A 16828-nucleotide genomic window follows, 5' to 3' on the forward strand; every position below is an offset into this window, starting at 1 on the left:
TATGTATAAGTGAACTGTTATTAAACAATGTTGTAAGAAGGTGCTTGCAGTGGTTAACCACAAAAATCTCTCTGCAATAATACCATTGCATTTGAAGCTATGGAAGAGATGTCCAAGATTTTCTCATCTTACTCAAACTTTGTCCTCTTCAGTGCCTGTTTGCCCGTGGCCTGGCTAAAATCTGAATGCAATGTGTCTGATTCCAGTGACAATGGTACATGAATACCACACAAGGCAATTACAAACCCTTGTTCATGTGCTGGAATAGCTTAATGCCAGAACCATAAAATTTGCATGGCCCAATTTTTCCAATTTTGTAACTGTTGCACTTTGTAAACCTACAATGAGTGGTCTTACATTTAGATAGTAGGAGGCTATTAAGCTCCTTGAGCCTCTTCCATATTCTATTAGATCATGGGCGATTTATACCTCAACTCCAGTCCCTGCCTTTCATGCATATCCACAGAAGACATATTCATAACCGAGAACTGGACACAACAAAAATAAGTCAATGCTGCTGGACTCCTACCTGGTCTGTGGGCCTGAGGTCTGTGTCTGAGTCAGTGGAGTTGGAGTTACATCTCGGCTGTTTCCACTCTGCGTAAAGACTGACTTAGTTCCACCTTGAGTTATTCGTGCTACAGACTTTAGGGTAGAAAGGAGACAACAACAGGGGAAAAAAAAGTTAGGAATTCATTATCAATAATGCTTGGTACTGCAAGTCTCCCTTGTAACATATACTCAAAATGCACAAAGCTCTTTTTGTGAGCTCTACAAATTCTCTCTCCTCATCATAACCAAACATATGTTTTTTATATAACCTTACCTTCTTTGTGGGGCCTCCTGTAGAGGATGAATCAATTACAGATGAAGAATTTGTATAGTTTGGCAAAAAGGAACCATCACCTGGGCTTGGAGTCTCCAGAGGCAAGACTCCAAAACTGAAAAGCAATTAATTACAGTCACTTCATTTAATTGTACACAGGTTTTATGTGTGCTCAGTCCCTCCTACTCTGCAACAGCCAATATACCACAGTAAAAGTTAAACATTCTACTGTACCATACCTAGTCACTCAGTAAACAGCCATGACGGGTTTACGCTTCTCAAGTGTCAGTTTAGTTGAAAATGTTGCAAAAGGCTGGATAAAAAGCACACCGTTAACATTTTTTGCTTACAATGTGCAGAGCATATCAAACTGAAGTTTTGTTCTGTAATATAACGGCGAAGGGCCAAGACTGCTCAGTGCATCAAGAGTGAGAAAGAAAACCAAAATCAGGAAGTAGAGCAGGTTTTCTTCCAAAATAAGAAATAGAAATGTGTTTGTTGCTTGGACTGCAGAACTGGCAAATACAAGGTTTACTGTTGCTGTCTAAGTCAGATATCATATTCTAGCCACCTAGTCATCAAAATGATATTACTGCTCAAGAGGCTACACATCGAGGAGAGAAGGGGACTGTGCATGGCAGGGATTTAAATTGAGGAAAGATTAATGAGTTTAATTATAATTCAGCTTCTGTTTCCTTTGGAAAAAAATTCAAGATAAGTAGTATTCAAAATTATGAAGGGAATTGATAGTTGACCAAGACAAACTTTTGTCATGAAAGGCTGTTCGAGTGTTGCAATAAGTTGATGCAATAAAATACAATCTTTGCAACAGTAAGCTCCTATGTTACAATTGAGAGTTTTACAATTATGAAGGGCAGAAGGGCTATTTGAGCTGGATGACAATGTAGAAGTATGTGGCAGCAGTGCAACAATAAATTAGGTTGGACACCACAGAATAGATTGCTGGAATGTGCAGAGAGCAGAAATTCACTCAACCTGCAGAAGGGAGCTGGATGAGTTTCTGTCAGTATAAGACAGAGCTATAAGAAGGGAGCTATCGGGCTAGTGACAGCAGACGATGCAGTCTCCTGGAGCTGACTTCATTGGGGTCAGAGGAGAATTTTCCAAAGGTAAATTGCATCATGTCTGGATGAGACAGGCTGGATCAAAAGATTCCCATTTTGTGTGCATGTCAGATTTATGGAACAAGCTTCCAGAAAAGGCTAGTGGAGCAGAAAAAAAACAAAGGAGCTCAAGGGGCAACAGGAAATATTTCGAGAAACGATTGAGGGCTATGGTGATGGGGAAAAAGGGTAGATGAGTTCATTTATGAAGAAAAAGGGAATAGGCCCATTGGGACAACGGAGCTGATGGCATAGACATGTTTTATGAGTTTAGCACATTGAAGATTCCCAATCAAAGATCTCCAATTAATGCTGAAATATAACCACATGTCTCCCTCGCTGCTTCATTAAAATTAAGCTCCATGCAAAATCTCTTCTGAATCCACCCATATTGCAGCAACATCCTGGACTGTTCTGGTTGCTGCTACACAAACCAAATGAGAAAACAAACAAACCAAATGAGAAGTTAGGGAGATTTATCAGAGCATTACCTACAAAGAGAATAAGGTGGCAGTGTTTCTCCAGCCAAACAGGTACATGGCTATCAAGACTTGCACATTATCCCTACAAGCCAATAAACACTGAAAAACCAATACATCCAGAGCAAGGCAACAGGAATGAACAAACACATGAAGCTTGGTTTTGAGATAAACAAGAATTTTACCTTGGTGTTAGGGGACTAAGAGCAGCAGGACCACCAAGCAAACTCCTCCCAGACTTTGGTTTATTTACAAGTTGTTTGGACAATACTGAGGATCCAGAACCAAGAGGCACAGAATCAGGAGAAATCACAGATGGATCAATTAAAGATACTGACGAATCAGTCATCATTGAGGAATATTTTGAGTTGGCAGAGGATTCAAGGTTTAATCTGTTTAATTCCTACAAAAAGAAAAAGAATTTATGAGCAACAGATCTGATTACAGGCTTTGTAGGTATCTTCATTCTTTGAATCACATGCATTCTTCACCCACAGTGAATTAAACTTACCTCAAATGGTTGTGGGGAAATTGCATATTTCAGGATAGAAACTGAAAGCTCTCAGGGTTGGATACTTGATTGTGTAATGTGACCTCCTACCCCCATGTCATAAAGCCAGTGCACCACTGCTTTTTGGCTTAAAACAAGATACCAAACCTCTTGAAGTAGCGAAGGGAATGATTGAGTGGGCTTTCAGCCAATTGAACAGATGCAACATTAGATGCTTAATTAACAATTATTCAAAAGTAGTGCCATTTGGAGGGGGCTGGGTGGATGAGAGGGAGCAGTTAGCAGAACACTTCAGAGGGGGGATAACTTCAACTGACAAGACAGATCTGCCAACAATAAAAGCCAAAAAGTAACCATGTAGAAGTTTAATAAGACCTCAATTAGAGTTCACACAGTACTGGGCTCCACACTATAGCGAGGATATTAAGGTTCTAAAGAGAATACGATGCAGATTCACGGGAATACTGCCTGATAGAAATAGCAAGCACGATTTGACAGTTGGTCTTTTTTGATAGGACACCGATTACAGCGAGAAGAAAGAAATGTTTAAAATAGTTAAATGAGACAAAGCAGTTGACAAATCTGTTATCGTTGAGGAATATTTTGAGTTGGCAGAAGATTCAAGGTTTAATCTATTTAATACCTACAAAAAAGAGCAAAATTAGATTACAAGCTTTGTAGGTAATTTTCATTCCTTGACTCATATGCATTCTTCATCCACAGTGAACTAAACCTCCCTCAATTGAATTGCATATTTTAGGATAGGAATTGAAGGCTTTCGGGGTTGGACATTGATAATTTAATGTGGCCCCCTAACCATGTCGTAAAGACGGCGCACCACTGCTTTTTGGCTTAAAACAGGATACCGAACCTCTTGAAGTAGCGACAGACTGTGTTTAATAAATGAGGGGATCAAGAATAAAGGGCTAGATAAACAAGAAATTTGGAATGGGGTAAAGAAATTTATTTGCACAGAGTTACTGAGTTGGCAGAGTTGAGATTCACTTAAGTGGTTCAGACAGAAATATCAACATTCAAATTTACATTGCATAGGTAAATAAAGGAACAGATTAAAGGGATATGGGAATGGGGTAATAGGCATGAGCAGGACTATTTGTTCGCGTAAAGGTTGAATACTGACAGACTGGTTGGCCCAAATGGTTGTTTGCCATGATGTAACTCCTAGGTATGACTATGTATTAAAGACATTACTGCACACAGCAGTTAAAGAGGCAGTAAGATTTGTAATCAAAGGATTATTCCCTGTGGCACTGGTGAAGATCAAGGTGGAACTTGTTTAAAAATGTGCAGGAAACAGATGTGCAGTGGGCAGAAAGAGCTTTACTTGCCCCAGGCTACTTTCCTGCATAACAGACTGAACATATTTATCAATTTCTTGCACCATAGAGGCTTCGGAACGTGCTTTATATGAAGCATATAAACATGTGAGCAGTTGCATGATGAAGAACAAGGCTTTGCTGCAGATTCATGTGGCAACAGATAAGTTTAATTTCTGATCCAAATTAAATTGGAAGGTTCTTCTTGCAACTCCAGTTGAACAGGTACTCTCTGGTCAGCATGTTATATGAAGTGCAATTATCAATGAGACACCTTGCAGTTCACAAACTTTGTACATTCAAACTAAAACTAACAGTGTAGTTTCCCTATAAAATAAAACTCAAAAAGGTTTGAATAATAGACACAAAAATTACAAATTAATTTAAAGTCCTAACAGAAACAAGTAAATGCCGAATGGACACAATTTCTATAAAATTTGGATGACCCCTCAATCAACTGAGTGCAAAAACAGAATACAAGTACGAGGAGGCCATTCGGCCCCTTAAGTCTGCTCCGCCTTCAATAAAATCATGGCTGATCTGATTATGATCTCAATTCAACTTTCCTGTCTGTTCCCCATAACCCTTGACTCCCTTGTCGATCAAAAATCTGTCAACGCAGCCTTGAATAAATTCAATGATCCAGCCTCCATTGCTCCAAGGGGAACAGAATTCCATAGATTAACGATCCTCAGGAGAAAAAAAAATTGCTTCATCTGAGTCTTAAATGAACTAAGTAGTTCTGTTGAAGGGTCATGAGGACTCGAAACGTCAACTTTGTTCTTCTCCGCCGATGCTGCCAGACCTGCTGAGTTTTTCCAGGTAATTCTGTTTTTGTTTTAGATTTCCAGCATCCGCAGTTTTTTGTTTTTATCTCTGTAAGAATCTATCTACCTCTGCCTTAAAAATACTCAACACCTTCTGAGGCAGTGATCTAAAATCTCACAACCCTCAGAAAAAATTTCTTCTCATCTCTGTCCTAAAAGGGCAACCCTAATTTTAAAAGTGCCCCCTAGTTCTGGACTCACTCACAAGAGAAAACATCCTTTCAACACCGATCTTGTCAAGGTCGTTCAGGATCTTATATACTTCAACCAAATCACCCCTCACTTTTCTATACTCCAGCGGAAACAAGCCCAGTCTGTATAACCTTTCCTCATAAGACAACCCGTTCATTCCAGGTATCAATCTAGTAAACCTCCTTTGAACTGCCTCCTTCCTTAAATAAGGAGACCAAAACTGCACAGAGTATGGAGGTGTGGTCTCACCAATGCCCTGTATAACTGAAGCATAACATCCTTACCTTTATGTTCAATTCCTCTAATATAGGATAGCATTCCATTAGCCTTCTTGATTACTTGCTGTACTTGCATACTAACTTTTTGGGACTCATGCACTAGAACACCTTTGCACTGCAGAATTCTGCAGCCGTTCTTCATTTAAGTAATACTCTGCTTTTTTATTCTGCCTGCCAAAGTGAACAATTCACATTTTCCATTATACCCCATCTGCCAGATTTTTGCCCACTTACTCAACTTATATCCATCTGCAACCTCATGTCCTCTTCACAACATACTTTCCGACCTATCTTTTTGTCACCTGCAAAGTTAGCTACCATACCTTTACTCCCCTCATCTAAGTCATTGATGTAAATTGTAAGAAGTTGAGGAGCCAGCACAGGGACTCCACTCATCACATCCTGCCAATCAAAAAAAATCCATTTTTGCATACTCTTGTTTTCTGCCAGCCAGCCAATCTTCTACCCATGCTAGATTACCCCCTACACCATGACCTTTTATTTTTCACATTAACCTCTGATGTGGCATCTTACCAAATGCCTTCTGGAAATCCAAGTACAGCACGTAAACAGGCTCCTCTTTATCCACAGCGCATGTTGCTCCTTCAAATAGCTCTAATAAATTGGTTAAACGTGATGTCCCTTTCACAAAACCATGCTGACTCTTCCAGGTTACCTTGTGTTTTTCTAAGTGCCCAGCTATAACTTCTAATGATCGCCTCTAACATCTTGCCCAGAAGAGATGTCAAGCTAACTAGCCCATAGTTTTTTGCCTCCCTCCCTTCTTGATTAGAAGGGTCATATTTGCTACTTTCCAATCTGATGGAACCTTTCCAGAATCTAGGGAAGTTTGGAAACTTAACACCAACACAACAACTACCTCATTAAACACCTCTTTTAAGAACCTAGGATGAAATCCACCTGGACCTAGAGACTTGTCAGCTCACAGCTCCATCAGTTTGCTCAGTACTGCTTCCCTAATGATTGTAATTTCACCAAATTCCCCTCTCCCTTCCACCTCCTGATTTACAGCTATTGCTGGGATTTTTTTTTTGTATCCTCCATAGTGAAGACAGAAGCAAAATATTTGTTCATTTCATCCGCCACTTCCTTATTAACTACTACAAACTCCACACTGACTCTCTAGAGGATCAACACTCACTTTACTTACTCTTTTCCTTTTTAAACATCTGTAGAAACTCTTATCTGCTTTTACATTTCTAACTAGCTTCCTCTCATATTCTAATTTCTTTCTCCTGATTAACCTTTGTCATTCTCTGCAGTTCTTTACATTCTGATCAATTATTTGACCTGCCACTCTCACCTCTGCACAGTTATATGCTTTTTGCTTAGGTTTGATGCTTTCCCTAACTTCTTTAGTTAGCCAAGGATGGTGGGTCCTCCCCTTTTTATCTTTATAATAAGAATATACTTAAGAGTATTCTGAAAGATCCACTTAAATGTCTGCCACTGCTTCTCTATTGGTCTATCCCCTAGGCTAGTACACCAGTTCACTTCAGTGAGCTCAGCTTTCATGCCACATAGTTGCCCTTATTTAATTTTAAAATACTAGTCTTAGATACACTCCTCTCCCTTTCAAACTGGATGTCAAATTCAATCATATTATGGTCCCTGCTACCTGGGGGTCATTAATCCATCCTGTCACTCTACACAATACCAAGTACAATATAACCTGCTCTCTGGTTGGTTCCAGAACGTGCTGCTCTAAAAGAAACCATCTCCAAAGCATTCTACGAACTCTTCATCCAGGCTACTACTGACAAACTGATTTTTCCAGTGCATATGTAGATTAAAATCACCCACAATTATTGCCATCCCTTTATCACAAGTACCCAATATTTCTTCTTGTATACTTTGTCCTACATTGTGGTTATTGTTAAGAGGGAGTGGTTTACAGGCCCCCTGTGACTTCTTTCCCCTACTATTCATCTCCACCCAAACTGATTCTACATCCTGATCTCCTAAACCAAGGTCATCTCTAACTATTGCACCAATGCCATCCTTGATCAACAGTGCTAGCCCTCCATCTGTACCTAGCTTCCAATTCCTCTTGAATGTCATATACCCCTCAATATTCAGGACCCAATCCTTGACATCCTGCAGCCACGTCTCTGCAATTGCCATCAGATCATACCTATTTACTTTAATGTGCTCTATCAATTAATTTACTTCATTAGGAATGCTATAGGCACTCAGATACAGAGCCTTTAGTTTAGTATCTTTTGTTACCTTTGTAACATCTAGTCTTGACTATTGGTGTATTTTTAGGTTTTGCCTCTACGTCCCTTCCTGCCATTCTATGACCCTCATTCCCCATATTATGGTTCCCCTGCCTTGAATCTATCCCTTGATTTGCCACATCCAACCAAGCTTGATCCCTCATTCACCTTGTTTAGTTTAAAGCCCTCTCTACTTCCCTAGTTATGTGATTCCCAAGAACACACATCCCAGCACGGTTCAGGTGTAAACCTTCCCAACAGTACAGCCCCCATTTCCCCCAGTAATAATGCCAGTGCCCCACAAATGGAACCCACTTCTCCCACACCAATCTTTGAGTCGCATATTAATCTCTCGAATGTCATTTGCCCTATGTCCATTTGCACATGCCTCAGGTAGTAATCCAGAGATATTACCTTTGAGGTTTTGCTTCTTAATATGGTACCTAGCTTCTCATACAGACTACGCAAAACCTCCTTCCTTGTCCTGCCTACATCTTTGGTACCCTCATGGACCATGACAACTGAATCCTCCCCCTCCCACTGCAAGTTCCCCTCCAGCCCTGAGCAGATGTCCCGAGTGCTGGCACCAGGCAGGAAATGCAGCCTTCTAAACTCTCGCCCTTGGCTGCAGAGAACAGTGTCAATCCCTCTCACAAAACTGTCCCCTACATTTCTTTGCATACATGGAATGTGAACATCACTGGCTCAGCCAGCATTTATTGCCCATCCCTAATTGCCCTCAGGAAAGTAGTGATGAGCTGCTGCCTTGAACTGCTGCAGCCCATGTGGTGTAGGTAGTGTGCTGTTAGGGAAGGAGTTCCAGGATTTTGACCCAGTGACAGTGAAGGAACCGTGATATATTTCCAAGTCAGGATAGTGAATGGCTTGGAGGGGAACTTCCAGGTGGTGGTGTTCCCATGCATCTGCTGCCCTTGACCTCCTAGATAGTAGCAGCATGGGTTTGGAAGGTGTTGTCCAAGGAGGCTTGGTGAGTTCCTGCAGTGCATCTTTGTAGATGGTACATGCTGTTGCCACTATGTGTCTGTGGTGGAGGGGGTGAATGTTTGTGGATGGGGTGCCAATCAAGCGGGCTGCTTTGTCCAGGATGGTATGAAGCTTCTCAAGTGTTGTTGAAGCTGTACTCATCGAGGCAAGTGGGAATATTCCATCACACTCCTGAGTTGTGCCTTATAGATGATGGACATGCTTTGGGGAGTCAGGAGGTGAGTTACTCACTGTAGCATTTGTAGCTTCTGACCTGTCCTTACAGCCACAGTATTTAAATGGCTAGTCCAGTTCAGTTTCTGATCAATGATAACCCCCCAGAATGTTGATACTACCATTACATTCCTGTTTGCTCCCCCAGCTTGAACAGCTTCCTGTACTATGGTACTGTAGCCAGCCTGCTCATCCACCTTGCAGACCTTGTTTTCATCCACACAGGTTGAGAGCACCTCAAACCTGTTTGACAATTGCTCCTCCAGTACTATCTGCTCGGTCCGATTACTTGCCTCATTCATGGTCACATCCCCCTGTCCCTCACTGCTGACCAAAACAGATGACTCTTTTCTAAGAGGCGTGACAGTCTTCTGGAAACAAGTGTCCATGTTTTTCTCCCCCTCCCTTATGTTGTGCAGTGTCTGCAGTTCGGCTTTCAGATCAATAACCCTGATCCAGAATTCCTCTAGCTGCTTACACTTTCTGCAGTCGTGTTGGTCATGGATTGCCTTGGCTTCCACAAACTACACTGCCCAGGTACCAACTCCATGGACATAAGAATTTCTGCTGTATTCAAGAAATATTCTTCACCAGTATGTTTCTGGCCCTAAGAAGAAGGAGGCATGCCTGGATCTGCTTCTGGGAACTAAAGTAGATCAAGTGGAATATTTAGGCAACAGTGTTTATTGTATCATACAGTTTAGATTAGCTATGGAAGAAAAACTAGGAGCAATCCAGAGCAAAAAAAATTAATTGGAGAAGGACCAATTTCAGTAGGTGGAGAATAGAGCTTCGCCAGATAAACTGGAATGAAAGATTGGCTAGGAGCCGACTAGGAGTCAAAGGAGTTGATTCGAGTACAGTCACAAAAGGGAGCAAGGTCAAGCTCCGTAGCTGATGAAAGAGATGGCAAGTAAGATGAAGCATAAAAAGAGGATGCATGACAGATATCAGGCTGATTACACAAGTAAGAATCAAGCTGAATGTAGAACGTTCAGAGACAAAAAGATAGAATGAGAACCGACTGGTAGCCAACATAGAAGGGAATCCTAAAGTATTCTGCAGGCATATAAATAATAAAAAGGTGTCAAAAGAAAGGATGGAGCTGATCAGGGACTAAAAAGACAACTGATGCACGGTGGCAGATGGCATGGCTGTGGTGCTTTGAGTATTTCACAAGTATTTATCGAGGAAGATGATGCTGTTGCAGACTAACTGAATGAGGAGGTAGTTGGACTAAAAAAATTTATCCAGACGTGGTATTAGAAAGACAGGTTGTACTTAAAGTTGATAAACCACCAAGACCAGGTGGGATGCATTAGAGGATGCTGAGGAAAGTAAGGGTTGAAATTACAGTCCTGGCCATAATCTTCCAATCCTCCTTTGATACAAAGGTGGAGCCAGAGGACTGGAGAACTGCAAATGTTATATACTTTTTTTAAACAAGGGTGTAAGGATACCCCCAGCAACTACAGGCCAGTTAGTTTAATCTCAGTGGTGGGAATGCTTTTAGAAACAATAACCTGAGGCAAAATTAATAGTCACTTGGACCAGTATGAACTGCTAAGGAAAGCTGGCATCGATGTGCGGAACACAAAATGTATTTCACTAATTTTGATTGAGTTTTTTTTTGAAGAGGGATAGTGATTGATATGATCTTTCTGGCATAGGCATTTGATGAAGTGCCACATTCGACGGTTGCCAGCAAACTCTAAGCCCAAAAAGGGCAGTGGCAGCATGGATTCAAAGCTAAATGAGTGACAAGAAAGAGAAAGTGGTAAACGACGTTTCAGACTGGAGGAAGATATATAGCGGTGTTCTGAGTTTCAGCAATATTAATTATCTATATTAATGACCTGGTGTACAGGGCACAATACCAAAGTTTGCAAGTGTTGTGAATCTAAGGAGGATAAAGATAGACAAGCTGGCGGAATAGGTAGACATGTGGCAGATGAAATTTAATGCAGCAACTCACAAAGTGATATTTTTTGGAAGGGAGGAGGATGAGAGGCAACATAAATTCTGAAGCAAGTTCAGGAGCAGAGAGAGCTGGGGGAAATATGAACAAAAATCGATGAACGGGGCACAGCCTGGTGAGAAAATGGTTAAAAAGGCATTCAGGATCCTGGGCTTTTTAAATAGAGGCATAAAGGACTAAAGCAAGTAATCTTTATATATGATGAATCTTTGTATAACACGAGTTCAGCCTCAATTCAGCACTGCATCCAATTAAGGAGGATTTGAAAGCTTCAGACAGAGCACAAGAAAGACTTATGATAACAATTCCGGGGGCTTGAGTTACATGGATAGTTTGGAGAAGTTGGCATTGTTCTCCTTAGGGAAAATTGAAAGCTGATTTGATAGGGATGTTCAAATTCATAGTGGGTCTAAATATAAGAGAGAGAAATCATTGCATTGGTAAAATGGTCAAGAACAAGAGAAGACAGGTTTAAAGTGACTAACAGAAGAATCAAAGCCGACAGAGGAAAATCTTTTTTAAAAATACAGCAATATCTCAAATGCATTACCTGAGAGGGTGATTGAGGCAGACTGAATCATAGTTTTCAAAAAGGAAATTGAATAAGTATCTGAGGAGAAAAAAATTGCAGGGCAATGGTAAAAGAACCGGGAATGGGACCAGCTAAATTCTTGCAGAGAGCTGGAAGGTCCAGAGGGGCTGAATGGCTGCCTTTTGTACTGTTACTATTGTATGATTCCATCCCTCCCCCTTACATGCCTTTGTTACCCCTAGACCTGATTATTCAAGCACTCTCTAGGCCAGTCTGTCAGCTTCAATGATTCATAAACTTGAGCTTCATCCAAAATTCTGCTACTTGTACCCTAAAATGCACTAACTCCCATTTGTCTAGTGTCCTCAGCTCAAATTTCAAAATCTCCTCCTGGTTTTCAAATCTCTCCATGGCCTCACCATCCAGCACCTCCACAAACCCCTCCTAATCTCTAACTCTTCCAGGCCCTCAATTCATAACACTCTGTTATTGAATTTTAGCTTCTTAAAAACATTCCCTTCTTTAAAATCACTGCACTACTATCAGCTGCACAAGGCTGGAGCTCTGACATTCCCAAACTAAACCTCTCCATCTCTGTCTCCTTTAATGTACTCCTTAAAATCCAACTCTGACTGATGTCTTGATAGTGAAGGAAAAACACTGAATTGTGTCTGGAAATACTAGATTTTAAAAACGAGTTGAGTTTTTAAAAATGCACACAAGCCAATGGCTGGAATGCTGCAGGGTAATGGAACCCCTCCCTGTTGCCAAACCAGATACATCCAGGAACTAATTGCTCCCTCTGGTAGAGGGAATGGGACATAACAGGAGATCAGTATCATCTCATCAAGAAATCCTGTGAGCAACGCCCAGACTTATTTGCGAATTCACTTCCCACTTGGGATATTCAAAAAAAGGGATGAAGAGTGAGCTGAAGAGCTGCCCCGGTGTCTGCCTGTTGGTGGGTGTTCTGAGAGAGAGCAAGCGCTAGAAGTTTGACTCAGAAGTAACAGCCACACAAGTACCCCTGCAAATCACCATTTTGCAGGTATTCCGATCTCTTTCCCTCTCTTCCGAATTCAACACTACTGGAACCTCGAATCGAACTATTAGTCTATTGGAGTCAATTCTACTGGAATCTCGAATTGCAATGGCTGCAACGCTCACTTACCTACTCCCCACGAGTCAAGGACTGACCTGTATACCATTTTTATTTTCACTTGCTTCAAGCTAAATTCTTACTTTTAACCTGTATGGCCGTATGTGCATGTGTTTTATCCTTTCTTGCCTTCAGTAGTTAATAAACTCACTCATACCTTTAACTCAAGAAAGTCTGATCAAATTGGCTCCTTCAAATCCAGAACGATTGGGTCTGGGAAAAGGTATCCTTTCTACATTAAATCTTGTTGCGACCAGCAGGTGGCGGGAGGAGGTGCTGAATAAAGACAGAGGGCCAAAAATTCTGACGAACAAGGCAGATGAGTTGAGGTCACAAATTAACACATGGAAGTATGATGTCAATGCTGTCAGAGAGACATGGTTGAGAGAGGGGCAAGATTGGCAGTTCAATATTCCAGGATATAGGGTCTTCAGGCGAGACAGGGAAGGAGCTAAAAGAGGAGGGGATGTCGCAATATTGATCAAGGAATCAATTACAGCAGTAAGGAGAGATGACATCTTAGAAGGCTTCTCAAATGATGCCATATGGTAGAACTGAAAAATAAAAAAGGTGAAATCACATTGCTGGCAGTGTACTATAGGCCCCCGAACCAAGAGAAATAGAAGAGCAGATACGTAGACAAATTTCAGAGAAGTGTAAAAATAATAGGGTAGTAATAGTCGGGAATTTCAACTTCCCCAACATTAACTTAGTCATAGTGATATGTTTAGAGGGAGCAGAATTCTTAAAATGCACCCAGGAGAGCTTTTTAAGCTCTTTTTAAGGTCTTGGACTTAATTTCAGATAATGAAGCAGGGCAAGTGGTAGAGGTATCAGTGTGGAAGCATTTGCAGATCGTGATCCTAACTCCGTTAGATTCAAGGTTGTTATGGAAAAGGGCAAGGATGGGCCAGGAATCAGAATTCTAAATTGGAGAAGGCCAATTTTAATAAAGATATGATTTGGCCAGAGTGGACTGGAAGCAGCTACTTTTAGATAAATCTGCATCAGAGCAGTGGGACTCATTCAAGAAGGAAATAAGGAGAGTACAGAGCCAACATATTCCAGTAAAGACAAATGGTGGGACCAACAAATCCAGGAAACCCTGGATGCCGAGGGATATACAGGATTGGATAAAGAGAAAAAGGGAGGCTTATGGCAGATACCGAGGGCTCAAAACAACGGAAGCCCTAGAAGAGTATAGAATGTGTAGGGGGGGAAACTTAAAAAGGAAATTTGGAGAGCAAAAAGGGTGCAAAAAAAAAATTAGGTAAAATAAAGGAAAATCCAAAATTATTTTACAAGTACATTAACAGTAAGAAGAAGAGTAGGGAAAGAGTAGGGCTCATTAAGGACCATAGTGGTAATGTGTGTGTGGAGCCGGAAGACGTAGGTAGGGTTCTAAATGAATACTTTCTGTTGGTGTTCACAAGTAAGAGGGAAGATGCGGATATGGAAATCAGGCAGAAGGACTGTGATATAATTGAAGAAATTAGCACAGAAAGGGAAGAGGTTCTAAGTGATCTGGCAAGCTTAAAAGTAGATAAATCTCCAGGCCCTGATGAAATGTATCCCAGGCTGTTGAGTGAGGCAAGGGAGAAGATAGCAGGGGCGCTGGCAATAATTTTCAATACCTCTCTGGCCACAGGAGAGGTGCCAGAGGACAAGAGAACAGCCAATGTGGTACCGTTATTCAAGAAGGGGGTGGAGGGAAGAGGGATAAACCAGGGAACTGCAGGCCTGTCAGTCTAACCTCCATGGTGGGGAAACTATTGGAAGCAATTCTGAGGGGCAGAATTATTCTGCACTTGGAGAGGCAGGGATTAATCAAGGACAGTCAGCATGGTTTTGTTAAGGGGAGGTCATGTCTGATCAATTTGATTGAATTTTTCGAACAGGTGACCAGGTGTGTAGATGAGGCAATGCATTTGACATGGTCTACCTGGACTTCAGCAAGGCTATTGATAAGGTCCCGCATGGGAGACTGATAACAAAGGTAAGAGCCCATGGGATCCAAGGCAAATTAATCCGGATAAATGTGAGGTGATGCACTTGGGCGGGACAAACAAGGCATGGGAATACACGATGAATGGTAGGACCCTGGGAAGTACCGAGGATCAGAGGGACCTTGGTGTGCATGTCCACCAGTCCCTTAAGGTAGCGGGACAGGTAGAAAAGGCAGTTAAGAAGGCATATGGGATCCTTGCCTTTATTAGCTGAGGCATAGAATATAAGAGCAGGGAGGTTATGCTGGAACTGTATAAAACACTGGTTAGGACACAACTAGAGTATTGAGTGCAGTTCTGGAATCCACATTATAGGAAGGATGTGATTGCACTAGAGAAAGCGCAGAGGAAATTTACCAGGATGTTGCCTGGGCTGGAGAGTTTTAGTTATGAGGAGAGATTGGATAGACTGGGGTTATTTTCCCTGGAGCAGAGGAGATTGAGGGGAGACATGATTGAAGTGCATAAAATTATGAAGGGCATAGATAGGGTAGACAGGAAGGAACTTTTCCCCTTGGTGGAGGGATCAATAACCAGGGGGCATAGATCTAAGGTAAGGGGCAGGAGGTTTAGAGGGGATGTGAGGAAGAATTATTTCACCCAGAGGGTGGTGGGAATCTGGAACTCACTGCCTGAAAGGGTGGTAGAGGCAGAAACCCTCATAACATTTAAGAAGTATTTGGATGTGCACTTGTGATGCCATGGCATCCAAGGCTATGGGTCTAGTGCTGGAAAATGGGATTAGAATAGTTAAGTACTTGTTTGACCAGCACAGATTTGTTGGGCCTAAGGGCCTTTTTCTGTGCTGTAGACCTCTCTGACTCTAAGGTCAGTTCATCCCTTCTCACCCAGGGCATAACAATTTGGGGGTGTCCCAGCCAGACGGTGACAAATTGAGGGGTCTCGCCTGGTTCAAAAACTTTGGGGAACCTCACCTGGGGGTGGGTCATAACACCAAACATCGTTATCTGCCATCATCTCACGCAGTTCGGTATGACAATGTTTGACAATGCTCCTGTGAAGTGCCTTGACACTTTTTAGTATGTTAAAAGTGCTCTATAAATGCAAATAGAAGTTGTTGCAGGTGACTTGTCTTCTCTCCTTCAGGAGAAATGCAGAAACTTACAACTGTCTAAAGAAGCAAAAAGAGATCCATTTCCTGGTTTCAACAAGTGTCAAAATTTATCCAATCATCTCCAGTAGGTTTTCTACTTGAGGGTAAGCCAAACAACAAAAAGCTTCGGTCCCTTTGTAATCTTTTCTTTTGGTTTGATACTGCCTCACTGCATTTACTAAAACTTATGTCTTACCCTGCTGTCTGTTCTAAACCTATGGTTTTGAGAAAACAATCCTGAATACATTTTATACATTCATTACCTTTATCACTCAAGTTGTTCTGTTTCTTCCAGTCCGCTGCCCCAGCACCATTGCTGAAATCTTATTCAGCAGTAACTGTGTCTTTTATCAATGTTGCTGCTAGTCCTACTTTGAAGTCTAACAATATTTAGCTCCTATTCACCCTCAAGTTGTAGCCTTCTTTCTAATGATTACTACGTCATATACTTGAAGCTGAACTTATGCTTTTAACTCACATTTTATTTCTTATACTGCATGTATTTGTGTACAGAACTCTATTTGTGTAACTGTCCCAAGTGAACTCATGTATTCTGTTGGTTTTCTCACACGTTTTGACTTGCTGTTTGGATCCTACCATCCCGCAAAAACTTTTAATCATTCTTCACTGCCCGACTTAGCCATTCTGCAAATACTTCAGTTTAGCTGAAGACCATCCTTTCCACATAATCGTCCCTCTGAAGGTGGGCACATTGCCCTTGCAGGAACTCATTGTTAGATCAAAGGAAAGGTAAAAGACTATTTACTAGGGTATGTTGCATGATCTACAGCAAAAGTCTGGCTGGATTGGGTAAATACAAAGGGGACAGGGATTAAAAGATCACTGGCTTAACAAATTCATCTCCGGTGACTTCAGGAAACAAGAACAGGTGCTTATAAGTTAAACATGGAGATGAGGGGTGGGGTACTGTCTGCCATGCTTTCAGCTGCCTAGGCTCCAAGTTCAAGTTTCCTTCCATAAGCTTCTCCACCTCCTCTTACTTCAAC

The 16828-nt window shown here is 41.5% G+C and overlaps 1 protein-coding gene across 5 annotated transcripts in view; it reads right to left on the reverse strand.

Moving 5' to 3' along the window:
* Positions 1 to 16828, reverse strand: part of cdc27 (cell division cycle 27) — a 119202-nt gene that overhangs the window by 55918 nt on the left and 46456 nt on the right. For all 5 annotated transcript variants that reach the window (XM_041173235.1, XM_041173237.1, XM_041173236.1 and 2 more), the window contains 3 exons: positions 2615 to 2832; positions 827 to 941; positions 530 to 645 (listed from right to left, as the gene is read on the reverse strand). In XM_041173235.1, coding sequence (XP_041029169.1) covers positions 530 to 645; positions 827 to 941; positions 2615 to 2832 — 449 coding nt within the window. The remainder of the gene's footprint in view (positions 1 to 529; positions 646 to 826; positions 942 to 2614; positions 2833 to 16828) is intronic.

The sequence above is a fragment of the Carcharodon carcharias genome, chromosome 23 (genome assembly GCF_017639515.1).
Source record: "Carcharodon carcharias isolate sCarCar2 chromosome 23, sCarCar2.pri, whole genome shotgun sequence".
NCBI classification, from domain to species: domain Eukaryota; kingdom Metazoa; phylum Chordata; class Chondrichthyes; order Lamniformes; family Lamnidae; genus Carcharodon; species Carcharodon carcharias.